This window comes from Aythya ferina, assembly GCF_964211825.1.
Source record: "Aythya ferina genome assembly, chromosome: 18".
In the NCBI taxonomy this organism is placed as follows: domain Eukaryota; kingdom Metazoa; phylum Chordata; class Aves; order Anseriformes; family Anatidae; genus Aythya; species Aythya ferina.
The window spans coordinates 12,935,575-12,960,906 of record NC_140317.1 but is presented as its reverse complement, the minus strand read 5'-3'; the positions used below and the strand labels follow the sequence as shown (position 1 = coordinate 12,960,906).

General features: G+C 63.7%; 5 protein-coding genes across 14 annotated transcripts; 1 reads left to right on the top strand and 4 right to left on the bottom strand.

Moving 5' to 3' along the window:
• Positions 1–27: 27 nt before the first annotated feature.
• HGS (hepatocyte growth factor-regulated tyrosine kinase substrate) lies at positions 28–8,844 on the bottom strand. Of its 2 annotated transcripts, XM_084492423.1 has the most exons (21): positions 8,691–8,843; positions 8,436–8,520; positions 8,069–8,144; positions 7,449–7,541; positions 5,376–5,499; positions 4,949–5,001; positions 4,320–4,388; positions 4,031–4,155; positions 3,731–3,809; positions 3,545–3,643; positions 3,335–3,430; positions 2,942–2,980; positions 2,713–2,856; positions 2,359–2,572; positions 2,010–2,182; positions 1,703–1,843; positions 1,447–1,624; positions 1,233–1,366; positions 801–917; positions 509–604; positions 28–436 (listed from the first exon to the last, which is right to left on the bottom strand). In XM_084492423.1, exons 1-21 carry the CDS (start codon positions 8,725–8,727, stop codon positions 332–334), a joined length of 2,277 nt encoding a protein of 758 aa, XP_084348549.1. In that variant the 5' UTR covers positions 8,728–8,843; the 3' UTR covers positions 28–331. The 2 variants fall into 2 exon arrangements, with proteins under 2 accessions (XP_084348549.1, XP_084348548.1); XM_084492422.1 differs by lacking the exons at positions 28–436; positions 509–604; positions 801–917 and having other exon boundaries at positions 1,143–1,366; positions 2,359–2,569; positions 3,545–3,809; positions 8,691–8,844.
• Positions 8,845–8,860: 16 nt separating this feature from the next.
• Positions 8,861–10,027, top strand: ARL16 (ARF like GTPase 16; the record flags this gene model as incomplete). Its single annotated transcript, XM_084492438.1, has 5 exons — positions 8,861–8,949; positions 9,081–9,138; positions 9,233–9,346; positions 9,456–9,571; positions 9,749–10,027. 5 exons carry the CDS (start codon positions 8,861–8,863, stop codon positions 9,918–9,920), a joined length of 549 nt encoding a protein of 182 aa, XP_084348564.1. The 3' UTR covers positions 9,921–10,027.
• Positions 10,028–10,383: 356 nt separating this feature from the next.
• On the bottom strand, positions 10,384–14,904 carry LOC311420964 (uncharacterized protein). Of its 7 annotated transcripts, none has more exons than XM_084492424.1 (6): positions 13,958–14,904; positions 13,475–13,580; positions 13,065–13,099; positions 12,792–12,927; positions 12,349–12,519; positions 10,384–11,649 (listed from the first exon to the last, which is right to left on the bottom strand). In XM_084492424.1, the coding sequence occupies exons 2-6, from the start codon at positions 13,496–13,498 to the stop codon at positions 10,966–10,968; spliced, it is 1,050 nt and encodes a 349-aa protein (XP_084348550.1). In that variant the 5' UTR covers positions 13,499–13,580; positions 13,958–14,904; the 3' UTR covers positions 10,384–10,965. The 7 variants fall into 7 exon arrangements, with proteins under 7 accessions (XP_084348550.1, XP_084348551.1, XP_084348553.1 ...); XM_084492425.1 differs by having other exon boundaries at positions 12,792–12,924; XM_084492427.1 differs by lacking the exon at positions 13,065–13,099 and having other exon boundaries at positions 12,792–12,973; positions 13,473–13,580.
• A 373-nt stretch (positions 14,905–15,277) lies between these two features.
• Positions 15,278–17,349, bottom strand: LOC311420966 (uncharacterized protein). The gene is made up of 3 exons (XM_084492433.1): positions 17,193–17,349; positions 16,315–16,909; positions 15,278–16,177 (listed from the first exon to the last, which is right to left on the bottom strand). The coding sequence occupies exons 1-3, from the start codon at positions 17,225–17,227 to the stop codon at positions 16,043–16,045; spliced, it is 765 nt and encodes a 254-aa protein (XP_084348559.1). The 5' UTR covers positions 17,228–17,349; the 3' UTR covers positions 15,278–16,042.
• A 165-nt stretch (positions 17,350–17,514) lies between these two features.
• On the bottom strand, positions 17,515–25,312 carry TMC6 (transmembrane channel like 6). 3 transcript variants are annotated; one of them, XM_084492421.1, is made up of 21 exons: positions 25,173–25,312; positions 24,360–24,467; positions 24,020–24,138; positions 23,627–23,755; positions 23,328–23,486; positions 23,103–23,208; positions 22,932–23,028; positions 22,575–22,829; positions 22,200–22,390; positions 21,968–22,112; positions 21,595–21,750; positions 21,236–21,411; positions 21,007–21,088; positions 20,581–20,678; positions 20,365–20,460; positions 19,597–19,672; positions 19,245–19,378; positions 18,691–18,867; positions 18,440–18,518; positions 18,196–18,274; positions 17,515–18,073 (listed from the first exon to the last, which is right to left on the bottom strand). In XM_084492421.1, the coding sequence occupies exons 2-20, from the start codon at positions 24,413–24,415 to the stop codon at positions 18,203–18,205; spliced, it is 2,403 nt and encodes an 800-aa protein (XP_084348547.1). In that variant the 5' UTR covers positions 24,416–24,467; positions 25,173–25,312; the 3' UTR covers positions 17,515–18,073; positions 18,196–18,202. The 3 variants fall into 3 exon arrangements, 2 of the variants coding, with proteins under 2 accessions (XP_084348547.1, XP_084348546.1); XM_084492420.1 differs by having other exon boundaries at positions 25,154–25,293; XR_014684628.1 differs by lacking the exon at positions 19,245–19,378 and having other exon boundaries at positions 25,154–25,293.
• Positions 25,313–25,332: the final 20 nt, after the last annotated feature.

Genomic DNA, 25,332 nt, shown 5'->3' with positions numbered 1-25,332 from the left:
GTCCCCCCGCGGCGCAGCGCAGCCCCGTTCGTTCCGCACACTTTATTGTCACCGTTGCGGCTCCGTCGCCTCCGGCGGGGACCGAGCGCGGGAACCGGGGGGCAGGAGGGGGACGGGGAGGGTTGGGGGGAGCCCGGCGCCGGGCAGCGCCGCTCGCCTGCCCCGGGGGGGGTGCGGCGGGACCGGGGCCGCCCCCGGCTCGCACGGAGCCGGTGCGGGGGCGGCGGGGGCAGGAGCGGGGCCGGGCGGGGGGGGGGGGGCGGCGCGGAGCGGGGCTGTCGGTAGTGTCGGTAGTGTTGTCGTTAAGGGACGGGGCGGCCCCGCGGCGCCGTCAGTCGAAGGAGATGAGCTGCGCCTCGCCGCTGCCCGGGGGCTGCTGGCCCGGGGCCGCCGCCGGCTGCGGCTGCTGCTGGGGAGCGGCTCCGGCGGGCGGCACCTGCGGAGAGGAGGCGGCGCCGTCAGGGCGGCCCCGAGCCCCCCCCCCCCCCCCGCGCCCCTCGGCACTCACCTGCTGGTAGAGGGGCTGCTGCCCCGGCAGGTAGGGCTGCTGCGGGGGCAGGCTGCTCAGCGCCGCGTCCTGGCCCGGCAGCGCCGACATCAGGCCCTGCGGGAGGGGAGGGGAAGGGGGGAGGTCGGGGCGGCTCCCGGCCTCGCAGCGGGGGAGAAGGCCCGAGGCAGGCAGCCCCCTGAGCCTTGTCCACCCCCGAGCCTGCTGCTCCCTGCTCCAGGCCTGCCCCGTCCCTGCCCCCAGCAGCACAGGCCCAGGGAGGCTCCGCTGGCTGCAGCCCGTGGGTGCTGACCTGCATGCCGTAGGGCTGGTAGCCCATGGAGACGGACTGGCTGCCCATGTAGCCCATCGCGCCGGACTGGGGGGCCTGCGAGATGGCAGGGATGCTCTGTGACTGCGACGCTGCATTCTGGGGAGGAAAGGCTGCTGGTGAGAGGTGGCCCAGGCAGCTTTGGCTCACCTCAAACCACCCAGGAGCTCCGGGACCAGTAGGGCTCTCCCCTGGAAGCAGGGCATACTGCCCCTCTGCACAGTGGGGAGTCCAGAACTGGCTCTGCTCCGTGCCTTTTCCCAGAGGGGAAGCAGCAGTTCCAGGTGTGAGACCAAACAGCTTCCTCCTCACACTTGAGAACTCGCCCCCAGAGTCAGATCACCTGCACCAGCCCCACACAACTCCCCAGCCCTGCCCCAGCTGGCCACAAGTTGCTCTGCTGCCTTCACTCGCCTGGTAGCCCTGCGTTGGGGTGGGTTGGTAGGACGAGTACGCTGGGGTTGTGGTGGGCACCGCCTGGCCCTGCTGAGCCGCCTGCCCACTGCCAGCCCCCGCCTGGTACATGTAGGCATTCACCATGTTGGGATCTGCAGCAGAGAGAGCAGAGACTGAAGCAGCTGCCTGGCATTCGGCCTCCACCCACGCGGGATCCAACTTGCTCACGAACCTGTCCCCGTGACGGGCATCGCTGTGTACGCCCCTGTGCCCCCCTGCGCTGCCTGGTTCATGTACACGGTGTGCATGGGAGAGCCCTCCACAGAGCCCGCTGGGCTGAAGGTGCCGGGGAAGCTCGTGGGCCCAGAGGGCTGGTAGATCACCCCGCTGGCTGCTGGCATGGCCTGGAGCTGGGGAGGGAAGAAAAGCAAGCGTTTCTGCCAGGTCCCGGGGGACGCAGCCTCAGGTCTGTGACCCAGCAGCCTTACCTGGGCATAAGGCAGCGAGAAGGCTGGCATCTGGGCTCTCATCTGGATGGTCTGCTTCTGCTGCTCCAGGCGCAGCTGCCTCTCCTTCTCCTGCTCCTGCAGGCGCTGGATGGCCAGCTGACGCTGCATCTCCAGGTATTCCTGTGGCAACAACGCCGCGATAGCCAGGAGCCAGGATGCGGCAGCATCCCCTCCTGCCAGCGCAGCTCTCCGTGCCAAACCCGGGCTAGCCTACGGTGCCAGCAGGAGCACAGGCAGGCCTGCTGGCTGGCGAGGCCCTGGATCCCTGTAAGTGCTCCTGCCTCACCTGCTTCTTCTGCCTCATGATCTCCAGCTTCTGGGCCAGCTGGATCTGGCGCTGGCGCTCTGCCTCCTCTGCTGCGCGCCGCAGCTTCTCCCGGTGCTCCTCCCGCAGCGCGTTCAGAGCCCCACGCGCGTCCCGGATCTGGGCCAGCTTGTCCTGCAGGCCTTCGTAGTACACTGCAGGGGAAAGGCAGCCTCAGGGACCCTCTAGAGCACTCAGACTGTCCCTGCACACTGCTCTGGCTTCTCTCCAGGCAGGCTGCGCCAAGGGAATGCCAAGCACCGGCTCTGGGGGACGCCCTGGCAGCCGCCCGCCCCTCCCCAGGACCCCCAGCAGCACCGCTGCCACGTACGCCTGCGCTCATCCAGCTGGTTGAGCAGCTCCAGCAGCTGGGGGTGCATGTTGTTGATGGACTGGAAGAGGGACAGCACGGCAGAGTCGTTGGTGATGCTGCGGCCTCGCATGTGGTTGCTCTTCATGCGGTTGACAAACGTGGTGACCGCGTTCTGCAGAGCCTTCAGGAACTGCTCGTGGTTCTCCTCCGACTCGCCGTTCTGGTACTGCTGCTGGGGGGACAGGGCGGCCGGTCAAGGACATCCCGAGCTGAGGGCCAGCAGCAGCCCTGCAGAGCTGTGCCTGGGCACACAGACAGGCCGGGTGCTGCTCAGCCCTGCGGGCTGCAGGACAGACCCAGGCCGCCTCTTACCTCGACGACGCCGAGCGGGGTGGGGTGGGCTTCCCCCGGCTGCGCGGCTGGCTCCGTGAGGGACAGAGGTGCCGACGGGGTCGGGCTCTTGCGAACCTCCTCTTGTTTCTTCTCCCAGTAGTTGCGGTTCAGGTACCGAGCCAGCTGCCAGGAAGAGAGGGAAAATGAGCACCACAGCCACGCTGGGAGCAACCCGGTGCCACAGCGCTCACCAGCCCCGCGTCCTTACCTCAGGGTCAATGTCCTCAGCCAGGGGAGCAGAGGAATTCTGTGAGGAAAAAGAGGGAATCCCGTTTAGAGAAACAAGAAAACTGCAGCTCCCACGCAGCTATCTTGTCCAGACCTGGCCCTGGCACAGCCACCAGCGCTGAGCACCAGCACTGAGAGGGGGGCAGCCACCTCCAGGCACAGACTGCAGCTGCTGCAGGCAGCAACCCGAGCCTCATGCCAGCAACACAGGCACCTAAGTGCCTGCTGAGCACAGAGCTTCTGGACAAAAAAACACTGAAGGGGGCAAAGTTTTTCCCAGAACAGGGATCCAATATGACCCGAGCAGGGCAGAGCTGGGCTGGGGAGCTGGCCTGTGCCCGGCCACTTTGTGCTCAGCAGCCCATGAACGTACCACAGGTGGGGAGTAGAGCGTGCCCGCCGGCGGAGCTGACGATGTGACGGGTGTGGGCTCAGCCTTCGGGTACATGGAGTAGGATGTCTTCTGCCTCTGCAAGAGAGAAAAGAAGTCAACTCAGGGACCGTCCAGACTCCTCTGAATCAACCAGCCAGCAACAAGCTGTGTGGCAAAAAAGCAGTCCCAGATGCCCAGCAGTGTACAAACCATCCTCTCCTTCTCCTCAGCCTCTGACTGAGACAAAGCAATGGCTAGCTGGAGCTCTTCTTCCTCTTGCAGAGCTGTCTCATCACGCTTCGGGGGCAGCTGCAAGCAGAAAGATGAGGCGGCAGTCACTAAAGGGATGAAGGAGCAGGCCAGCATCACTAAGTCACCCAGAGGGCAGCCACTCACCTGGGACTGCTGAGAGAGGGGGCTGGTCAGGTACTCGGGGGGCAGTTCGGAGGTTGCAGCAGCTTTACCCTCAGCTTTCCTGCAGTCAGAAAGAGGTGTCAGCACAGACCGAGTGCTCTTTCCCCAGCACTGGAGCCCCAGCTCTGCACAACACTACAGCTGTAAAGCCCACTCCCAGGAAGGAACAGAACCTAGCCAGCCTACACAACTGGGAAACCCTTATGCTAATTGCCAGAGAGGTGGCTCCACGCCAAGTTTCTCCCCTCACGGTCCCGGAAACATGCCACAAAGGGTACTGACTTGTTGAGATGCTCGTAACAGGGCTCACAGACTCTCACTTCCTTCTCAATCCCAAACTTGGGGATGGTGGAATACTTGGAGGAGCATTTGCCACAGAAGATCTGCCCACAGGCCCTGCAATGATGCTGCACAGAATGGGAGACATCAGTGTGGCAGCAAGATGCTGCTTCACCGTTAGATGATATCCCTCAAACGGTCCCGGCACGTCCCGGGCAGTGGCTGGGGGCAGTCACCCAGACGCACCTCCACACAGGACCGGGGAACCCAGAAGGGCAGGAGCAGCACCCACCTTCCGTGTCACAACTCCGAACTGCACTCGACATCGGTGACACTCCTCAGCATCTACCCAGTCTGGAGCCTGGCGGGGTTAAGGAAACTCGTGTAAGGCAAGGAGCGAGGCCTCAGGGACGGTGTTGTCATAGAACCTTTCAGGAGCTCCTACGGCTAACCCAGACACGAATGGGGGAGGCAGGAAGCATTTGCAGCCCAACAGGAAATATTTGTCCTCGCAAGTGATCACCTCTCACCTTACTTGACTGTGATGCTTTCCCAGTGAGCAAGTTTCTGCGACCACATCTGCACAGCAATTTCTGCAGCAGCACCCTGCTACTGTGTTCAGATTACCATGCTGCTGGAAGGCCACCAAGTAGGGCCACTCTGGGGGGTGCTTAGCAGGTTGAGACTAATGTCCTGTCCTGGCCAATTCTCCTCTCCCTCTGGTAATTTTAGGCTAAGCTGCTACACACCAACCCAGAACTGCCCGTGTGACAGCAGGGAGCAAGCAATGCACACAGCAAGGTCTCTAACGCGAGTGAAATTGAGGAAAAGCAAGAACTGAAGGTTTAGTAGCCCGAGGGATACAACGGCAAGGCCTGTCCCACAGCACCAGCTCCCTCCCTGCCAGCAGCGCTCACTCACCCTTTCCGCAGCGAACATGGCATCGCTCTCTTTGAACTCTGGGAACACATGGCCTGTGGGAGAAGGGACAGCATTCCCCTGTGAAAGGCTTCTGCACCGGGACGCTGTGGTGCCAGGACTCAGCCTAGTGCTGCAGGTCCCAGCCGTACACGCCAAACACAGCTCAGCGTTTCTACCCTGACCGTTACGTTCTGATAAGAGCAGCAGCAATCTTCCTGCTGCAGGAGGCCAGGTGGCATTGCCTGTGGTGCCTACTGCTCAAACAGAGCTGAGAAGAACTGCTCAAAAATATGCTGAGAAAAAGCTGAGCATTGTAAATCCAGACCTCACTAATACCTAGCAGGGACCCCAAACCCATTTTTTCCTCCAGCAAGGCTCCTCCAGAGCACAGCCACTTGGCAGCCACCTTCGCCCCCAGTTCCCTCACCTTCGACCTTCATTATTTGATAGGTGTCCTGCACCACCTTGTACTTAGGCTCGTTGCGGAAGGCATGAGCCCAGGCCTGGATAAGGTTCAGGATCTTACTGCGCACACTCGCTTCCACTTGCCTCTGCAGGGAAAAAAAAAAAAAAAAAAAAAAGCCTGAGAAAAAGACCCTGAAGCCCAAGGGATGTTACAAATCCCTCAGACAGGAGCCAGAAATACCATTCGTAGGGAGAGAGACTTCAGAATACTCGTGCAAGGTAAAAGCTGTCAGAAAACTGCAAGCAGGACAATCTACAGCAAGGACTACATCCTCCTTCAGCTTCCCGCTTCCCTGCGCCACCATGAACAGGAGGCTGTCCTCAGAGCAGCACAGTAACTTGGAAAGGTGTGCAGGCACAATGCTTTTGGGACACATCCACGGAGACTCACATGGTTACTCTCCAGGGCAGGCACGAGCACTGGCCTGCCAACATTCTTGTTTACCTCCTCACAAGAGCTGCTCATCCCGCACTCCACAAACTGCAAGGGTGAGAGCTGCCCGGGACAGCACCGTTGTCTCACCCCAGTTCTGACAGGGCACCACAGACACAGCTGGAAGGTGTCTGAGGCTGCTGGTGCCCAGCTGCCAGCAGCTCCAGCTCAGAGACTCCTGTGCAGGAATACCCAGAACTACCTCGAGACATGATGCAATCAGGACAGCTGGGAAGCCTGCCCTTTGGAGGCAAGGGACGGCTGTATCACAGCTCAGGAAGCCAGAGGAAACTTGGCAAGCCCGTTCCTATCCCAGCCCCAGGAGCAGCGCTGCCATCAGCTGACCGAGTCATCACCGCCTCACATGACCGGTTTCTCCAGAAGTCCCCCGGGAAGCAGAGATCGTCAAGCTCCCGTTTCATCCGAGAGCTCAGCACAGTGTGACCTAGTGACAATTCCTGGAGCTCCAAACTTCCAGGAGATTTGGCAAAACCCCACATTCCGCAAATGGCACAGCCCTGAGCCTCATCAGAGTTAACACCATTTTAAACAGCACGAGGCATTCACAGGCAGCAAATTTCCGAGTGTAGGATGACAACGGGTCTGCGACAGTTATGAAACTGCCGAGGCAGACAAGGACTGGAGAGAGTCCCAGAATCTTTGATCTGATCCTATCTGATCCCCTCAGTGCTCAGAGCAGCTGTGCTACAGCACCCGGCCTTCACAATGCTGCAGCATTCCCATTTCATCAGGAGAGGCCGTACGAGGACTGAGTCAGCCCTAACAGGAAGTTCACGCAGGAGACACCCGGCTACAGGGCGTGAGGTGGCAGGAGCAGCACAGCTCACTCCACAGATATTTGGGTCATCAACTTGTCTATTTGTGGCAGAAGATAGGGACTACAAGGAAGTAACAGCATTACTGTGACAACCTCTTGTCTGTGAGTTACTGTTCTCAGGACTGGAAACCAAAGACATGAGTTCTCATTTACCCTTCCCTTGTGGAAGTCTCAAGTCCTGGGGCATAAGGAGCTCCTGCAGGCAGCACGTGGTACCAAACTGACAAGTGATACAGGTCCACAACCTGAAAAGCTCCTCAGGCCAGTTCCACAGGCCAGTGAAATTGTCATAGTAAAGAGGAAACTTCTGTCGGTTTCACCTTGCTACTCACCTTCTTGGTGTCCTACACTGGACTACAGGAATGGTATTCACCTACCCCTGCTCAGATCCTTGGTGAAACTCTGACAGTTGTTTGTTTGTTTTTTGTTTGTTGGTTTGTTTTCAGTCTCTGGCCAAGCAAAGCACCACACCCATGATCACCTATCGTGAGATGGTCTATGCCTTTACAGCATATTCCTTCCCCACTTCATGGTATAGCCAAACATTATCTTTGCTCTCATGACATCTTCTCTCCCCAGCAGGCACTCTTCAGCTCTCTACACTCACCTCTTCATATTAAACAATACAGGTTGCTCTTCTCTGAGAGACATTTCCAAGTCTCTGTTCCTTATACACAGGGAATGAAACAGAGAACATGTACATTTCCTCCTTTCGTTGCCTTACAACCTCATTCAAAAACCGAAGTAAAGCAAGTTAAGTTTACCTTAAGTATTTCCTTCAGCTCCTCCATAGTCTGTTTATTAGCTACTTCATCATGGACTGTTTGGCCACAGTTTTTAACTACAGACTCCATGACCTGCGAGGGCAAAGGACAGCATTAGCCTGCCACTTTCTTCCTTCTCTGTGGCCTACAGAGACTAAACAGAAGAGCGGTGTTTCAGCACCTGTTACAGGTTATTGCAGCAGGTAAGCTAAGAAGGGGGCACTATTTAAATAATGATTAAAGTAAGGAAGTGTCAGTTAAGCCAGAGAAACGCACACCACAAGGCTAAAGCATAAGCTATACTTCAGCTTCATGGTGGCCTTTGGACCTCTACTATTTAAACACAGAGAGGCGAGCAAACAGACCCCCACACAAGCTCTGGCTTGGCCCGTTTCTAGCTCTGAGGTTGAATTCAAGAACAAAACATCACAGCCTGTCACTCAGTCACGATGCCTCTGCGCTAGAGCCAGGAGGCGACTCCAAGTCACGCCCTGATGCTGCTGGGCAGGGCAGAGGGAACGCTGCGCAGGCTGCAGCCCAGCGGGCAGGCTTGGGAAGGATGGGAGGTTCTGGCCTGTGGAACGGGCCCCCACAGGGCTGGGGGTTCGGGCTGAAGTTACCTCTAGCGCATAGAGCGCCACGTGGGGATTCTTGTCGTTGACTTTCTTCTTGATAGCGTTGACTGCGTATTTTGCTCTGGATGGAGAAAGAGAACACACGGTCCTGGGCGAGGACAAGTCTGCAAGGATGCTCCCCCTGCCCCTGACAACCCCCCGACCCCCAATAACAAAAGGTGCGGTCAGCTCCCAGTACACCCAACCCAGCTCCCCCAGCGCAAACTGGGACGAGGAGGAACCAACACGCTCGGGCTCGTGTTTCCCCACAGCCTTCGGGCCAGGCCCAGCCCGCAGCCGAGGCCGGGAGGAGGGCGCAGGGCAGGGGGCGGCCGCCTCGCAGCGCCCCTCGGGCCCCCCGGCGGGCACTCACTGCGTGTCGCCCTGGCGGATCATGTCGCAGATCTGCAGGATGGATTCCCAGTCGGTCTCCAGCAGCAGCTGGCTCGTCGCCTTGTCTGCAAGGGAGCGCGGCGCCGTCAGCCCGGCCCGAGCCGGACAGCGAGGCGGTGGCGGCCGCCCCGACAGCCCCGGGCTCTGCCCGGCCCCCGCCGCGCCCCTCCCCGCCGCCACCGGCCGCGGTCACCGGGGCCGAGCCCCGCGGGTGGAGGCCCGGCCCGGCCCCTACCCAGGAGCCGCTCGAAGGTGCCTCCGCCGCGCCCCATCGCGTCCCCCGCCGCCGGCCCGGCCCGGCCCGCCCCGCCGCCAGCCCGCGACCGCTTCCGCTTCCGCCTTCCGCTTCTTCCGCCTTCCGGCGGGGCGGGCGGCGCCGCTTCCGGCGGGGCGGGCGGGGCGGCCATGGCGGCGGGGGGGCGGCGCGGGGGCGGCTGCCTCCTGCTGGGCGCCGCGGGCGTCGGCAAGAGCCTGCTGGGGAAGCGGCTCCGCCATATCCGCGCGGGGCGGGGGGCACCGGGGGGGCTCCGGGGGTACCGGGGGTACCGGGGGGTTCCGGGGGGTCCCGGTGCGGCGGCGGCGCGCCCTCCCCGCCCGTCCGTGCCCGTCCTTAACGCGCCGCACAGCTGAGCGCCCGGGACGGCGCCAAGGAGCTGGGCGAGCCCCCGGCCACGCTGCCCACGGTAGGGCGGGGCGGGACAAGCGGGGTCCCGGCTCCGTTCGGGTCCGGTCCCGGTCCCGGCCCCGGCCCGACCCCGCCTTGTCCCGGCCCCGCAGGTGGGCACCAACCTGACGGAGCTGCCGCTGCCGCCGCGGGTGACGGTGCGGGAGCTGGGCGGCTGCATGGGCCCCATCTGGCCCAGTTACTACGGGGACTGCGGCGCCGTGATGGTGAGACCCGGCCCGGGGGTATGGGGGTGCCCGGGGCTCCCGGCCCCCCCCCCCCCTCTCCCGGCCCCGGGACGCCCCCACGGAGCCGCCCCCTCCCTTCCCTCCGCAGTTCGTGGTCGACGCCGCCAACCCCACGCAGGTGTCCTCGTCCTGCGTGCAGCTGCTGGCCCTGCTGTCCGCCCCGCAGCTCGCCGCCGTGCCCGTGCTGGTGCTCTTCAACAAGATGTAAACGGGGGCGAGGGGGGCGCGGAGCTCCCGGGGCACCCCCGGAGGGCGATGCCCCGGGAGGCCGCCGGCTCCGCGGGGTGGCAGCGGGGCTGTGCGCCCCCCGGGCCGGCCGTGCGGGGTGCTGGGGGGGCAGGACCGCAGGGCGGTGGCTGACACGGAGCCCTCTGTCCGCAGTGACCTGCCCTGCTACATGTCGCTGGTGGAGATGAAGTCGCTGTTCCGCATGCAAGACATCGTCTCCTGCGCTACGCAGCCCGTCACGGTGCTGGAGGCCAGCGCGCGCGACGGCACCGGGCTGGCCGACGTCCTGCAGTGGCTGAAGGACACCTTCAGGGACCCCGGCTGACCTGCCCTGCCCTGGGCAGTGCCAGGGGCTGGTGGCAGGGGGCAGCTCCCTAGGGCTTTGCCTGCGGCGGCTTTTTAGGACTTTACAGTAAAACTGGGAAACTTCCACCTCCTTGTCCGGACTTCCCTGTGCTGGGTGCAAGCCCCGGCCTCTCAGGGAGGGGCTGAGCAGGAGTCTCAGGCTGTGCTCCTGCAGCAAGCCGTCCGTAGCCACGTCTGGCTCTGAGCTCTGCCTGGAGCTCTGCAGCACTGCCGCGGGGCTGTCTCGAGGCCTGTGCTCCTTTCGGACACCGGGGCAAGCTGCCCCTTCCTCCTGCCTGCTCCAGGCTTCGAGCCCCTGTGAGCAAAGCCTGGCTGAGGGCGTGCTGCGTGCGCAGGCCCTGCTGGCTGCTTGTGCCACAAGGAGGATGCAGCTCCTGTGCCTGAGAGCGCGACAGTCTGGATCTACACAGAGGCAAAAGGAGGAGGCTTCACAAATGAATGGTCTCTGTTGCAAATCATCGGGTGCATAATTTAAAATGACACATCTTCATTTCCACAGACTGAAAGCAGCGCCCTGTGCTGCTGCATCTAGCAAGCAACCAACGGGTACCCCATCGCTGAGCAGTTTGCAGACATGGAGCTGGGCTGCCTCGTGCCACGCAGAGGCTGCGCTTTTGCCTCTTCTGTGTCCTGTCCAGACTCTGCTGCTGTGAGCACGTAGCCTGGGTTTGGAAGCAACGTAAAGGCAGGGTGAGAAGGCTTTCCTGCCCTCCTGCTGGGGCAGTGCCGGTCCCTTCTGCAAGAGCAGTCGTAGTGTTTGGGTCAGTGCGGCCCAGCCCCACTGGGCTAGGGCTGCATGCAGGCAGCACTCCTACTGCTGTGGCCTCTCGTGCCCTGCGCCAGCCAGAGCACAGCAAGGTGGCCCAGGGGAGCCTGTGCAAAGGTGGGGGCCCATGGGTGCTCATGGGTGGGGGCAGGCAGAGCTGCCAGGGGGCTGCAGTTGGGGTTGTCTCGTGAGCTGCAGCAGGTACCAGCCTGCGGCTGCCTCCAGCACTCACCTGGGCTCAAAAGAATTGCAGAGGAAGGTGAGAAGAAAATTGTCTTTCCTGAAGCAATTGGACAAGGTGATTTCTAAAACTGTTTTCTATGATGTCTGCAAATTCTTGCTCAATGGCCTGGTAGGTGTTTGGCCTGGGGGGAGTGTGTGTGGAGACAACCCTCTCCTGCAGCCCCGGGACGCCCTGCAGCAGCTTGCTCAGGCTCTCGTTCTCGGCACAGTTTCCGTATGGCCATGGGGAATTTTCCATGGCGCTGCCTGCGGGTGGCCTGAAGTCAACCTTGAACATCTTTGTGCATTTCACGCAGGGCTGCTTTTCCTCGAAGGCTCCGTCCTTGTAGTAGAAGGCCCGGGACTGTACCCCATCAGGGAACACGATGGCCAGGTCGTGCTCCCCATGGTGCACCGCGAACGCCACCGCCTTGTGCCACGTCTGTATGCACAGGACGGCAATCATGATCTTCCTCTCCAGCTGCCCGTTGCAGGACAGGGACGCTCCATAGAAGAGAGGGGTGGCTGCTCCATCCTTGGGGTCTCTGTAGATGCTGAAAGAAACAACTGCAGCTCTGAAGACAAACTCACTGGGCTTCAGGTTGGCTTCTTGCTCCAATTCTTCTTGCAGAGTTTCATTAAAGTCACGCAAGAAAGACTCCATTTGCTCTTGGGTGCTGCAGCCTGCTACTTCAGTGCCCTGGGAATAGACACAGCTCTTTGTACAGACCCCTCCCTGTCTCTTTTATTCCCCAGGAAACAATACTCTGCAAGAGAAGGGGATGAGCGTGGGGTTTAAAGACAAACTCAGAAATTGGCCGTTCCCCTGAGTCCGTTCAGCACCAGCTGGTCAGTGCAGCTCATGGTGGCTGCAAAGTCTGAGAGAGAAACTTCTACAAGAAGGGCTCTGACTTAACAAAACGGGGACATTTAGAGAAGCAGTAAGGAGGTTGGGTTGGCTTTGGCCATAAGTGTGTCTGTCTGTTGAAATGCTGCCTAGTGGCAGCCTGCCTTTGGAGCAGGATTGGCACCGTTGGAAAAAGAGATTGTCGTAAAGGCTAAATGCTGCTGGAGGTGTGTAAGGCTGCTGTTTTGAGGGAAATGGCCCAGCCATTAAATAGACAAAGCAGTGCCCAACAAAGCCAGTGAGTGGCCAACTGAGGTCAGGGTGCAGGGTTTGGGGCAGCAGCTGCACAAACAGGTGGAAATGTCACCGCCCGGAGGAGCTTCTCTCCCAGCGGCAGAGCCCTTGCCCTGCCCGTCCTGGGAGGGTCGTTCCCTGGGCCTCCCCGTGGCTGTGCTGGGTTTGTCCCACCACCCGTCCTGTCCCAGCCCTGGGACTGAATGCCCAGCTCCAAGGGAGCCACCTCCAGAGCCGTGCACGTGTGGGGATACTCACAAACTGCAGCAGGATGGAGTAGGGCGTCAGGCTGGGGAGGTGGGTGCTGCACTGTTTGAACGGCCTGGGGAACCTCGCCTGCAGGCTCTGGCACATCTCGGGCCCTAGGAAGTCAACGGGGTTCACCATCCTCTTGTGCACCCTTCCGAAGAAGAACACCGCGTGCAGCACCTGTCGGCGAGCAGAGACCCTGGCACTGAGCTGTGCCTGGACCGCGGCTGCAGAGCCCCCGTGCCAGCCTGCCCGGCCCCCAGCCCCCCGGCCCCTGCTGCCCCTCCCTGCCTGCCCGTGCTCCAAGCAGCTTCTCCACTCTGGGCACCAGCTCCCTGCTCAAACCAGCAGCAGTGCATCTGGCCTGGGGCTCCTGCCGGAGGAGCTGGGACCTGCAGCATCGCGGCGGCTGGCCATGGACGGGTGGGGAGGACAGGGGTGGCAGCGCTGACCTTTTCTATGTAGTGCTTTTTGATGTCTTCAGCCAGCTTCTTCTGAGTCAGCAGCTTAAGGAACTGCTTGATGAAGAGATACCCACTCCTCTGTAACTGGCTTTTACGCTGCTCCTCTTGCTCTGCCAGCATCCTGCTGAAGTACAGAGGAGCGAGTGGCAGCAGTGCCAGGGTGCTCCAGGCTGCGGGGCGAGCGCTCGTCCCCCTGGGGCATGGCCGGGCTGGGGGTGGCTGCTGGTGAGCGGGGAGAGGGGAGGCGAGGCTCAGCCTTACCTCCGAGCGTCCTGCACTGCAGCAAGGCCAGGGCCCTGTGGAGGAAGAGGAGGCTTGGTGGTGTGGCACGGCAAGCAGCGTGGCTCCGAGCTGCGGGCAGGCACAGGAGCAGAGCTTGCCACGGGCTGGTGGCTGCACCGTGCGTATTTGCTGCCTGCCCCAGGGACTGGTGTGCACTGCAGGACACAGGCGGGGGCCCAGCCCCTCGGCGTGCCCAATGGCACGGGAAGCCAGGCCCAGCACCGCAGAGGCTTGGGTGTGCCAGAGGCAATGCCACGCACCAGGCACTGCATGGGCTTGGGATGTCCCTCAGCATCTGAAGATGGCAGCACCGGTACCTGCCGGCCAAGATACTACACGGGAGAGCGTCTCTCCTGGCCTCCTGGGGAGAAGGGGCAGTGCTCACACACCTGGTTTTGGTGCACAAAGTCCATCGGGGACACGTCGCCTGGTACTGCAGCGGTTGTGTCTTGGTCCGCAGGGCTCCAGGAAAACAGCCCGCAGAACGGTGCTGTGCTGGAAGGGCAGGAGGCTGGGTCACCCCTCTGAGGCTGGCCAGCTCCTGCACCTGTGCCCCTGGGGACACCGGGCAGCTGCCGCAGTGCCAGCTGCTTGCTCGGGCAGCGCCATGCGGTGCGTGGCTGGGGGTCCCGCAGCTGCTCCCAGCCGGAGCAGACACCTGAGGGCACCTTCCCCGACAGCAAGCCATCAGCAGAGCTGCTGCAGCCCCAGGCTGAGCAAGTTTCACGCTGGGGAGGCCACCTTGGCATTCCTCCACCTTCAGCTGTAAGCCCAGGAGGGCTTCCCTGGGAGGGTTTGGGGATGGGTTCCTGCTCCCGAGGGGCCTGTCTGCAGGGGAAGCAGACAGCTTACTTACAAGCGACAGCACGTACCTAGCAGAAGCAAAGAATCCTTGGAGTCTGTGCTGCCTTCAAGCTCTTGAGCCACAGAACAGCGCAGGGTATGCTGTCGTAACGAAGACGCCCAGTTCCCCGCACTGCCACCAGCGCTTGGTGCAAGCACTCCTACCCCAGTCCCAGCCTGAGGAATCCCACCGGCGTTTGCTCGAACCTGGTGCTTCACACCCTGCTGCCGGCACAGCAGCTTTTACAAATGTACTGCACTGCTGGAGCGTGAGGGCAGAGCTGTGTGAGGGAGGAGCAAGACGCTTGCTTCCACTTTCATTTCTCCAGAAACGAAACTCAAACCTCAGAGCTCAGAGCTTCCGCATGGGGACAGGCGGCCAGCGCCCACCGCGCCATTGTGCTGGAGCCCTGGGCGTGGGGAGCCGGAGGGCTCAGCCCCACCAGTGCCCCGCGTGGGGGCTCGCTGGGGCCAGAGACCTTGGCCCCCACTGCCGGCAGGGTGGGTGCTGTCATGGGGCTCCTCAGGGGCACGGAGCCTTTCAGAGGCTGCAGCGCAGTGGCCAGGGGAGTGGGTGCCAGCAGCACGGAAAGCGAGGAAGGGGGGGGGGGCTGCCCAGGAGAGACAGAGACAACTGAACGTGAGCTAACGAGCCTTCCCGGTTAGTGGGGATGCCTCGGGGTGTCCCCCTGAGGTCACTCCTATGGGCTAGCTGCTCCCCTGGCACCCGTGACACACAAAATGCCAAAAAGTTGTCAGTATGGGCACAGAGCCAAGGCAAACTGGTCACACAAGTGGTAGGGGCCCCAGCCGCTTGTGCCCCACATGCGCTGTGGAGATCTCCACAAAACAACGATATCCTCAGGCCGCCTGACCTACGGCCCTGCCAAGGTGTTTTGAAGAGATAACACCACACCCTGCAATCAGCTGCTGCCCACGCAGCTGCAGGCCCTGCCCCCACCCCCAGTGGCAGACACAGCCCCGTGGGGAGCCGCAGGTCTGCCCCAGCCGTAGGCACAGCGGGCGTCCGGAGCGTGGGCAAGGCTCAAAACCCACTCCAACCCTGAGCAGGGGGGCGTCAAACGAGGGAGCGTGCTGCCTCCAGGACAGAGGCACAGCCCTGGCTCTGCTGGAGTCGCCTGTCCTGAGACAAGGATGTGTTAAGCTTCACTGTTTATTACAAACCTTGTCAGCCAACATGAGGTAATTCTTGAAGCCTCTCTTTGCTCTGTCACCAGTTACCAGATGGGGAGGCTGGAGCAGCCCCTCTTAGCAGGCCTGAAATCTGGCTGGCATCTCAGCAGACCAAGCCACTTGTCAAGCTCTTAACATAGATAAAGCAGAACACATCAAAAGCCACACACTTTTTGAATGCTTAAATCAATACAAAGCTTCTGGAACTCACTTCCAGAGTTGCTCCCAAAAAACTATCCCTTAAAATACAGTTTGACATTGTTATAAATGGCTCAGGATTCGAATTAGGATTAAACAAAAAAATAGGATTTGTTGAAAGAATATAAAGGAATAGAGGTAAGCAAACAGCGCTGGGTGCACCGGGAGTCTCCGCTCCACCAGGACGCACACCAGTTACATCAAGCAGCTGATTTTTATGCTCCTAGACTAATACATATTCATTACTACTTCAGTTATCAGTTATCAGTTGTTCTGAAACTCCCAGACATCCAACACAAACAGCTTTCTTATTTGACACTTCACGAGTAATTAAAACATTCTTCCCCAGCCATTCACAGACACATCTATAGCAGTGTTAAGTTAATCTCGAAGAAGACAGGAAAAAAAAGGCTGTAACTGTTAGAAATAGAAGTCCGGAATAACAAAAGCAAACAGGTTCATAAATTTAAGGAGTATTTTCTGAAGACTTGATAAATTGACTAGAATGAGGGGGAGACTGGGACACACTGCATCTGTGGTTCAAGAATTAAATTGCCAGTGCAGGGCCCAGAGGCAGACAGGATTCAAACAGAATTGTTCTTTATGGACACGAATTGTTAAAACATTCCTCACAACATCACTGAAGCATTTAAAAAATGCAATTTTACAACGCCAAGATTTGGAAGTATGTTTCCCCATATCTCCCTGTCCCCCACACAGTTTTAACAAGCAACAGCAGGCTCGCTGTCCAGTAGCTCCAGCAGACTATGGAACTCATCCTCCCCTTTCTTAATGAATTCATTGACATTCTGTCTGATCTTCTGGATTGTTGGGTCTTTGTCCCGCTCCTCCTCATCCTGTTGGAAGAACAATCAGAGAGCTGTTAGGGACCGAAGCAGGTGGGATCAATGGCACGGCAGACCCCAGCACACCAGCAAACTCAGGCTGAATCTTTCCAAGGCAAGAAGATTCCTTCCCCACCAGCCCAGCTTACCAGCGGCACTATGTGCTCTCCGCAGCGGTACACCTCCTTCCCCAGGAGCTGCAGCCCTATCTCCAAGAACTCGGGGAGGCTCCGGGCCACCTTGTGCAGCGTCTCCTCCTCGTAGGCGTACACCTCACTGCTCTCCGCGACGAGGATGAGGAGCTGCTGCCCCGTGGCCAGGCAGGGCACGTCATCCACCGTGCCCACCACGACCATCCGGGTGGGCTGCGGCAGGTAGAGCGCCTGGCACCACCGCAGCAGATCATCCTGCCCCTCGTACAACGTCCCCTCCAGGCCGCCCACCCTCAGGCGCAGCTTGGGCTGGGCCGCGAAGGGCACCGAGGTGCCGCGGTTCCTTTGAACATACTCGGAGGCCATCTCCAGGCCCTGAGCCGCGGGGCCGTTGCCGATGGCCGGGGGCTGCCCGCCCGGCCGCTGTGCCGCCGTCGAGGGGCTGCTGCAGGGCCGCGGGGGGGGGCGGGCGAGGCCGCAGCGCTGCGCCTCTAGGCTGGGGACGGGCCGCCCGAGTCCCGCTGCCGGTGCCGTCGCGGTGCTGCCCCGGTACCCGCACACACGGTCCCCGGTGCCGATGCGAGCCCCCGACCTGCCCAAGGAACGACAGCGCCTGAGCGGGGGCCGCGACGGCTGCGGCCTGCCCCAGGCCCAGCCACGGCCGCTCCCGGCCTCCCGGTGCCCCCGGCCCGTTCCCGGTCTCCCCCCCCCATCCCAGCCTCCCCGGCCCGTTCCCGGCCTCGTCCCAGCGCCCCCCGGTTCCTGGATCCCCCCCGCGCGGCCTCCCCGGTGCCCCCCGCGCTCTTCTTCCGGTTCCAGTCCCGGCCCCCGCGGCCTTCCCGGTGCCCCCCCGGTGCCCCCCCGGTGCCCCCTACCTGTCCCCACTGAGGTACAGCAGCCCGGCCGCCATCACAGCGAGACCCTCCGCGCCCTGCCCCCCCCGGCCCCCTTCGGCCCGTTCCGTCCTCGGGATGGCCGCGGCTCGGCTCTGCCCCGGATCCCGGGCGCGGTCCCGGCTCCGCCTCGGGCTGCGGGGGAGGAGCGGGGCCGAGCCGCGGCCGCCGTGGCCCAACCCTCGGGGACCGGGACCGGGACCGGGACCGGGCCGCGGCCGGCAGCGGGCGCCCGTCCCCCGGGCTGCCGGCAGCCCCCCGAGCCCGAGCTGCCGCCCCCACGGAGCTGAGGCGCCCACGACGAGCTGCGGGAGCGGCTTTAATGGCTGCTGGGCACGGAACCCCCCCCCCAAACCCCCCAACCCCCCCACGGCCCGGGCAGCGCCGCGGCGGCCCCTGAGCCGCTCACCGGGACGGCGGCGGCCGCGCTGTGCGGGGGGCTGGAGGCCGCTGCTCCCCGTCCCGGGGCACAAATCCTCGGTCCGCGTTCCAGAAGGCTGCAGGCAGCCGGCCAGGAGCAGAGCTGTTTACAACAGGGCTCCGCTGCACGGCCCGCGGGGAGCTGTGCCCCCGGACACCGGGCTCCGCTCCTGCCCCGCCCCTGGCCCTGGTGCTGGCCCCGGTCCTGCCGTGTCCCTGGGGGCAGTGCCCCCAGCCCTGTGCCGCAGCATCCCCGGGGAGCTGCTGGGTGGCGAGTCCAAGTCACTCCTTGGCCACTGCAGGCCAGTGGAGAGAAAGCGTCCCCGGCCCGCCAGGCCCCGCCGGTTCCAGGGCCGTGCTGCGGTGGCTCCAGGTGGCCGCGGATCCAGGCTGTGGCAGGGAGCGGTCCTGGTCTGTCTCGCTCCTTCCTGGGGACTGTGACACTGCGGGGAGAGACGGAGGGACGGTCTCTGTGAGACGCTGAGGGTCAGGGAAGGGGGTAGCCCCCCACCCTGATGACCCCTGGCACCCTGACAGCTGCCTGTCCCCTTCTTCTGGGCCTTACCTGGGACTCAGGCACATTCCTCTTTCTGCTTGTAAATGGAGTGAAGCTTCTGAATGAGAAATATTTTATCTTCTCCCTCCTGCAAGAGCAGAGATGCTGCAGTGAGCAGCCCCGGGGGCTGTGCTCCTGCAGCTTGGAGGCAGCAGCAGGGGTAGGGCTGGCGCCCAGATCCAGCTGCCCCGGGGCTGGGGGCTGCAGGGACGGGGGCTCAGAGCCCGCAGGGCAGCGGGCAGAGCTCACGCACCTTTGCAATCTGCTCCTTCAGCAGGCAGATGATCCTCCGCTGGCCTCTCACCACCTGGATGTGGCAGTAGGTCATGGCTCTGCAACGACAGGCACGATGGGGATGGTGGCACCGACACGTCCCTGGGGCTGGGATGCTGCGCCCCTGCCCCGGGCCAGGAGGGACACCCCAGCTGCCAGGGCCACGGCAGTGACAGGGGGACCCACAGAGTGCGGGTGTGGGTTTCAGCCTCGGGTTCTCCCCATACTCACAGCAGCACCCCCGACAGGAAGAACAGGAAGAAGGTGTTCTCCACCAGGTACTGCTGGATCCAGGTCAGCCAGGTGATGTTGGGGCTGGACTTCTCCATCAACTTTGCCCAGACGTTCACGGACTTGTAGATGGTTTCCAGCCCCTGGAAGGGGCCACAGGTTTCTGACGGCTTCACGCTGAGTGGACAGAGCAGTGGGGTCAGTCGGATGCTGTTGAGCGGGGGATTGTTGGGTTCTGGGTGGCCCAGCTGGCCAGTGCCCCTAGCTCAGGGCACCGTCCTGGCCCTCGGGGCGAGCTTACAGCCCTCCAGGGGCCAAGCCTTGCCCTGCTCCCAGCAGGGGGGGTCCCCACCGCCTTGCCCAGCACTGAGGAGCATCTGGGAATGGCTGAGTGGGAGAAGCAGGCACACAGCAGCGGCTGCCACGCCACATGCGGTGACTGGCAGAGGGCAGCACTTCCCTGCCTGGGACAGTGCCCGCAGCTGGGGACACCACCTCACAGCCCTGTGCAGGGTGTCGGGCTCTCTGTGCCCTGCGGTCTGGCAGGTACTCACGACCAGATGATGTAGGAGATGAAGACGGCAGCGCCCAGGAAGGATGGGAAGCAGAGCAGGGTGATGAACACAGTGCTCATACGAGAAGCTTGCCAGGGCTTGCTGGGGGCCTGGCAGTTCTGCATCAGACTGGTCTGGGGACAAGGAGCAGAGAGCTGCGTGCTGCCGCCTCCCAAGAGACCCCAGGAGGGAACGCAGGGTGGCTGCGCCCTCCTTTCCCCCCGTCCAGCAGCCACCTGAGCTGGGGGACCCCAGCAACATTTCTGCCCTCACGTGAGGACGGTGCTGCTCACTGTGTGCTGCAGCACTGCCCATGGTGAGGCTGCAGCAGGAGCAGCGGGGTAGCACGCACCTTTTTGATGTAGAAGAGCAGCAGCAGCTTCAGCACCTGCACAGCTGGCAGGAGCGGTGCGAAGAGAACACCCAGCCTGGAAGAGAGGGAGATGGGACTGAGCCCCACGGGAGCTAACGGTGCTCGGAGCCATGAGAAGATCAGGACAGCAGTGCCAGCTGCAGTTTGGCTTTCATAAAGCAGTGAACGGGCACCCCGTCCCTGCGCTGGGTTTGCTGCACAGCCTGTGCCTGGGGGCTCATCTTGCAGGTCGGGGCTGGGAGCACCTGAGGGTTCACTGAGCCCCGGTGCATTTACAGCCTGCGTGTCTGCCAGCTGTGCTGCCACGCAGCAGCACACATCTGGACCTCCTCCTCTGGCTGGGAATCGTGCAGGGTGGTGTGAGGCTGGGGGCTGCAGAGGGGAGCCCTGAGCAGAGAGGCTGTTATGGTTTGGACAAACGAGGGGCTGCACGTGCACCAGGACCTGCTCCTCCTCCAGAGCTCTGGAGGGCACCAGCTGGGCAGGTGACACTGGGCTGGCACCAGGACACTCCACTGATGGCTTTCACCCGTCCTGCCACAGCCAGACCTCCTAGTGTGTGCGTGTGGCTGCACAGTGCCAGCACCAAGCGCTGTGACCACGGTCTGCCAGGCTGCTGCTTCCTTTCCCTTGTCCCTCCCGTATTGGCCGGGGGGTCTCTGTGTGCTGCAGGGCTCGCAGGCAGTATCAGCACCGAGTGGCATTTGCCAGCAGCGGACGAGCCACATCAGGCTGAAGATGTCTCACCAGGTCAGGGTCTGCCCGTAGATCAGCTCCAGCACGTTTCGGGCAATGTCAAACTCAGGCCTCTGCTTACTCTTCAGTCTCTTCTCTGAGATCAGCCTGGGAAACGAGACGAGCTCTGCTCTGACCGCCGTTGCAAGAAGCCGGGCACCCGGTCTTCTCTTTCTGGTGGCTGCAGAGTGGGGCTGTGCTGGGGGGACCCCTCCCGGGGCACGTTACCTGAAGACCAGCTCCCCAAAGATGGTGTCCAGCAGGGTGAACACGAAGTCCATCACCATGAAGCGGTACAGGTCCTGCCCGACACACGTCTCCCAGCACTGGGGAGACAAACACGGGTGGCACGAGGCAGACGGGGAGGTTTCTCCCCTGCCACGGCTCCCCCATGGGCTGTGAAGGGCTGGGTGACCTCTTCCTCTCCCACATGCCCCAGCTTTGGGGTGTCCCCACCCGGCTGACTGCCCCCTCCCCACCAGCAGTGCTGCCCAGCAGGCCCTGTGCTGCCAGACCCCTGACGGTGCTGGCACGGCAGCCTTGGCTTTGCTCCATGCTCCCTGGGCCAGGGGCAGCCCGGGTGGCACATCCCCTGCCAGCTCAGCTCGGCAGAGCCCGGCCCCACATTGCCCCACATCGCTGGCCAGCGCCAACCTCCTCATCAGAGCAGATGACTATCCGGCTGAGCCAGTGGTAGCAGAGCAGGCCGAGGACCAGCATCTTCAGCAGGAGGTTCCTGGAGAGCAGCAGCGGGGACAGGAGGCCCTGAGCCCTAGGCAGAGGCGCTGAACCCCACGTATGGGGGGTCCCCCGGCCCCAGGGCCTCTCCCCACAGCGAGCCAGTGGCTGGGGGGCTCCCCTGCCCCGTCCCCAGGCAGCCTACCTGCAGATGGCCACGTAGACCTCCACCGCCGGGGAATCCTGCCTCTCACATAGCGCCAGCAAGTTGTACAGATGGGGCATCAGCGTGTTGAGGAGCGACACGGTGAGGGGCAGGACCAGCAGGATGCCTTCCCGCTGCCACGTGCTGCCCGCCAGGGCTCGGTGCTCCTGCTGAACCTGGCAAGCAGGCGCCTGGGTGAGCCCGACCGCCTGCAGCCCCGCGCCCTGGGGCTCGCTGTGCCGGCCGTGGAGGTGCCGCAGGGCTGCCCCTGCCTCCTCCGGCTGCGCTGCCCCCAGGTCAGCCTGGAGAGCCCTGCCCAGGCCAGCAGAGCTGCAGCGCGGTGCGGGGGCTGCGCTTACCGCATGCATGTGCTCCAAGAGGTAGTGCACGGCCACCACGCAGCCCAGCACCGTGCCCAGTGAAAGGACCCAGGCCAGGAGAAGGACAGCGATGCGCCCCAGCCGCTGGCAGAGGCTCAGGGGGCAGGAGCGGGACTGCCGCTCGGCCAGCAGCTCCTGGAAGACAGCAGTGCCAGCAGAGCTGCTGAGCAGCCTGGGGCAGCTGAGAACATGTTCCAGGTCCGAGAAGGTGCACGCGTTGCTGCAGGACCCCCCGTGCAGTGGGCAGCGGGGAGCTGAGCCCCGTGGCCTGGGCTGGCTCCTGTGCACGCCTTCACCTTCCCACCACGGGGTGCAGGGCGCGCACGGACTGAGCTCCAGCCCAGCTCCTCACCTTCAGCTGGGTGCAGATGTTCTCGCACTGCAGCTTCACCGAGCGCCTCTGGAGCACCTTGAAGTCCCAGGCACAGAAGACTTTGATGGCCAGGTCCCCCGCAGAGCTGCCCACACGGTAGCTCTCCCCAAAGGAGTGGTACATGCTGCAGCAGAGGGGCAAGGGGTGGCGGCAGGGCTCAGGGCTGGGCGGCCAGGGCACGGCCAGCAGGGCTGAGGCGCTGCCGACTCACCTGTACACCAGCAGGATGCAGGTGGCAAAGAAGGAGACCCCAACGGTGAACAGGTAGGCCAGCGGCATGTTGTAGGGGAGCCGGGGGGGCGCTGAGGGGGCCACGCTGCCGCTGAGGCTGGAGGCAGAGGGGTCATTGAGGGTGATGTTGCTGTAGTAGCCGTAGTACAGCAGCGAGTGGGTGAAGTAGCCCTGTGGGAAAGTGCACAACAAGGCCCACGGTGACCTCAGGGGTGCCCACGGCTCCCAGCCTGGCACGGGGCTGCACCAGCCTGCAGGGGCACAGAGCCCGGGGCAGCATCAGGCACCCTCCTTCGCACCCACAGTGCTGGGGGGTCCAGGGAGGCACAGGCAGTGATGCTCTGGAGGTGCTTACCGCTCCTGTGAGGAGCTCAAAGCCAGTGAAGGGCTGCTGGTTGGCCTTGGCAGGGGGATACGCAGCCTGCAGGGCCACTACGAAGACCAGGAGGATGAGGAGTGAGAAGACGTTGAACATGAGGAGCGTCTTGAGGAAGAGGAAGTAGGAGAGGACACTGGAGCCAAAGCGGCCGCCGATCTGCTTCAGGGCATAGTGCCAGGGCTGTGCAGCGGGGAGCAGCGCGAGGAGCCTGTACCAGAGGTGCCGGCAGCCCTGCGGAAAGGGAGCCTGGTGAGGGCGCTGGGGTCCCCGTGGCAGCAGAGCCCCCACCACCCGCCTGCTCCGGCTGTGCCGGCCGCCGCGCTTCAGACTTACGAGAGCGATGTAGTCCTTGCACCACCCGCAGGGAGACGGGGCGGCTGTGGGGTGGGGGCGCAGCCCCAGGGGGCTCCTCTGCTCATTCAGCTCCCGCCTGCCCGGCAAAGGGGGGGTGTCAGGGGGTGGCTCTGTCTGCGGGACCCGCAGGGGGCTGCCGGGGGGACCTACCGGAGGGCGCGCTTCTCCGCCAGGCAGAGGGGCAGCGAGAGCAGCATGTGGCTGCGCTGGCTGGGCGAGAGGCTCAGCAGCTCCTTTGCCAGCAGGCTCCGCTTGTCTGGGGGCACAAAGGGCTCGGTAGGACACGGCTGGCCGGGGTGCGACACACCCGTCCCGAGCCCTGGTGCGGGGACGATGCCCGGCTCTGCCTGCCCCCACCCCAACAGGAGCTCTCACCTTCCAGCGTGGCGCGGGCCGGGTCGCTCTCCAGGTCGTACTGCCGCAGGCTGGGCCGCGCCGTGCGGCTGAGCTGCTGCAGGGACGGGCGGCTGCTCCGGCGCCGCAGCCGCGCCGTGCGGTTGTAGTACTGGGAGATGATGGCCCCGCGGCTGCGCCCTGCGGGTGGCAGCAGGACACTGGGGTGGGCGGCCGCAGGGAGAGCAGGGCACGCTTGCAGCAGGTGGGAGAGCTCCCAGCCCGGTGTAGCTCGGGCAAGGGTGGCTCCAGGGGGGGGCAGGAGGGCAGGCGGCACTCACCGATGGTGCGGCTGGGCATGCTGGCGAGGATGCGCAGGGTGGCGGAGTCGCCCGGGTGCTGCTCGCCCTGCCCAGGCTCCAGCCAGGCAGAGGCAGAGGTGTCCGGGGGGGCCAGGTGGGCTGGGTGGCCTGGGGATGGGGGCAGGATGTGGGCAGTGAGAGCTGGGGTGCTCAGGGCCCAGAGGCTGGGTGCCCACCCCGGCATATGCCCTCCCTGCAGCACCCCATCCCTGGGGATGCTCCTCTGTGTCCCCAAAGGCTGGTGCAGCCCGGTGCCACGAGTGCTCTGTCTGTGGCAGCGGTGTGAGCCCCAGCTGGGACTGCAGGCAGGAGGCAGCCCTGGGTACACACGCTGTCCCCATCCTACCCCCTGCTGCGACTGCCGTGCTTTACCTCTGCCCCTCTCCTGCAGCTCCAGCTCTGTGCCCGCCTCTGCCAAGCTGCTCTGCTCCTGGATGAGCTCGCGGAAGGAGGTGTGCATGGCTCCTTCATTGTCCGGGCTCAGCTCCTGGCTGCGGGGACACAAAGCTCAAACCACCAGCCTGGCTCTGGGGATGGTGTCCTGGAAAAGCCCCCAGCACCAGCCCAAAGCCGGGTGGTGCTGCCCAGCAGCTGGGCCGTGCTGCATCCCCCAGCCGAGGCTGCAGGATCCCATAGGATCCCACAGGATCCCACAGACTGAGGGTTAGCGAGGGCAGGGTTTGGGGAGTGGCAGAGCAAAGCAGGCACTCACTTGTCACTCTCGGTGTCCTCAGAGATGTGGAGGGAGAAGGGGGGCGGCTGGGACATCCTGCTGGGGCCGAGCAGCCTCTGCAGCACCCGCAGCCTCTCTCACGCCGTCCTGCCACAGCAAGCGGAGGATGTCAGCCCGGCCCCGTGCCGCCCACTCACGGACCCCTGCTCCTCGCCCCCTGCTCCTCGTCCCCTGCTCCTTGCCCCCTGCTCCTCGTCCCCTGCTCCTCGTCCCCTGCTCCTCGCCCCCCGCTCCCGCGGCTCGTCCGGGGCGCGCCGGGTGCCGCCTGGCCGCGGGACGGAGCCGAGGGGCCGCGGGGCTCAGCCGGAGCCGCCACGGCCCACGGAGAGCTGCAGCGAGGGCAGGAAGGAAGGGAGGGAGGAGGAGGCTTCGTGCGGAAGAAAGCGGGGCTGCTGCTCCTGGCAGCGGGGCCGGGTCCCGCCCGCAGTGCTGAGCATCCGCTGGGAGCCCGCAGCGGCCCCGGCGGCGGCGGCAGCCCCGGAACCCGCAGCCCCGTCCCGAGCCGGGGGCTGGGGCAGAGACCCCGACCCCCTCCCGGCAGCGCGGCCGAGGGGAAAGCGGGGAGAGAGGGGCGAGAAGGGCGGCGCCCCCTCCCGTCCCGTCCCGTCCCGTCCCGTCCCCTCCCTTCCCGTCCCGTTCCCTTCCCTCCCCGCCCCGTGCAGACAAAGGCTCGGGGCCGGAGGCGGTGCCGGTGGTGCCCGGGCCCCCCTCGCCCCCCGGTGGGAGCCGCCCCCCTCCCGCGATCCCCCCCTGGTCCCGCTCCCGGGACCTACGGGAGCGCCCCTCCGGTACCCGCAGCCGTCGCAGACCCGTCCGGGTGTCCCGGCGGCGGCTCGCGTGGGCGCCGAGCCCGGTCCCGCAGCGCAGCGGCGGCTCCCGGTGCTGAGCCCCCCTCGGTAGCGCTCGGCAGGAGCCGTGGGCGCGGGGCCGGTTCGCGCGGCGTGGGCGCCCC

Coding starts and splice junctions, on each gene's coding strand:
- HGS (XM_084492423.1), bottom strand. CDS start 8,727: ATGGGGCGCGGCGGAGGCACCTTCGAGCGGCTCCTGG. Junction 5,500..7,448: donor AGCTGAAGGAAATACTTAAG/GTAAACTTAACT, acceptor TTTTCCCTGCAG/AGGCAAGTGGAAGCGAGTGT. Junction 918..1,232: donor CCCCAACGCAGGGCTACCAG/GCGAGTGAAGGC, acceptor TTTCCTCCCCAG/AATGCAGCGTCGCAGTCACA.
- LOC311420964 (XM_084492424.1), bottom strand. CDS start 13,498: ATGGACTTTGTGCACCAAAACCAG. Junction 12,928..13,064: donor GCAGTGCAGGACGCTCGGAG/GTAAGGCTGAGC, acceptor TCTGTACTTCAG/CAGGATGCTGGCAGAGCAAG. Junction 11,650..12,348: donor ACTCCATCCTGCTGCAGTTT/GTGAGTATCCCC, acceptor GTCTATTCCCAG/GGCACTGAAGTAGCAGGCTG.
- LOC311420966 (XM_084492433.1), bottom strand. CDS start 17,227: ATGGCGGCCGGGCTGCTGTACCTCAGTGGGGACAG. Junction 16,910..17,192: donor CTGTACCTCAGTGGGGACAG/GTAGGGGGCACC, acceptor TTCCTTGGGCAG/GTCGGGGGCTCGCATCGGCA. Junction 16,178..16,314: donor GAGAGCACATAGTGCCGCTG/GTAAGCTGGGCT, acceptor TTCTTCCAACAG/GATGAGGAGGAGCGGGACAA.
- TMC6 (XM_084492421.1), bottom strand. CDS start 24,415: ATGTCCCAGCCGCCCCCCTTCTCCCTCCACATCTCTGAGGACACCGAG. Junction 23,209..23,327: donor GGCCCGCGCCACGCTGGAAG/GTGAGAGCTCCT, acceptor TTGTGCCCCCAG/ACAAGCGGAGCCTGCTGGCA. Junction 19,379..19,596: donor TGCTCTTCTACATCAAAAAG/GTGCGTGCTACC, acceptor CCTTGTCCCCAG/ACCAGTCTGATGCAGAACTG.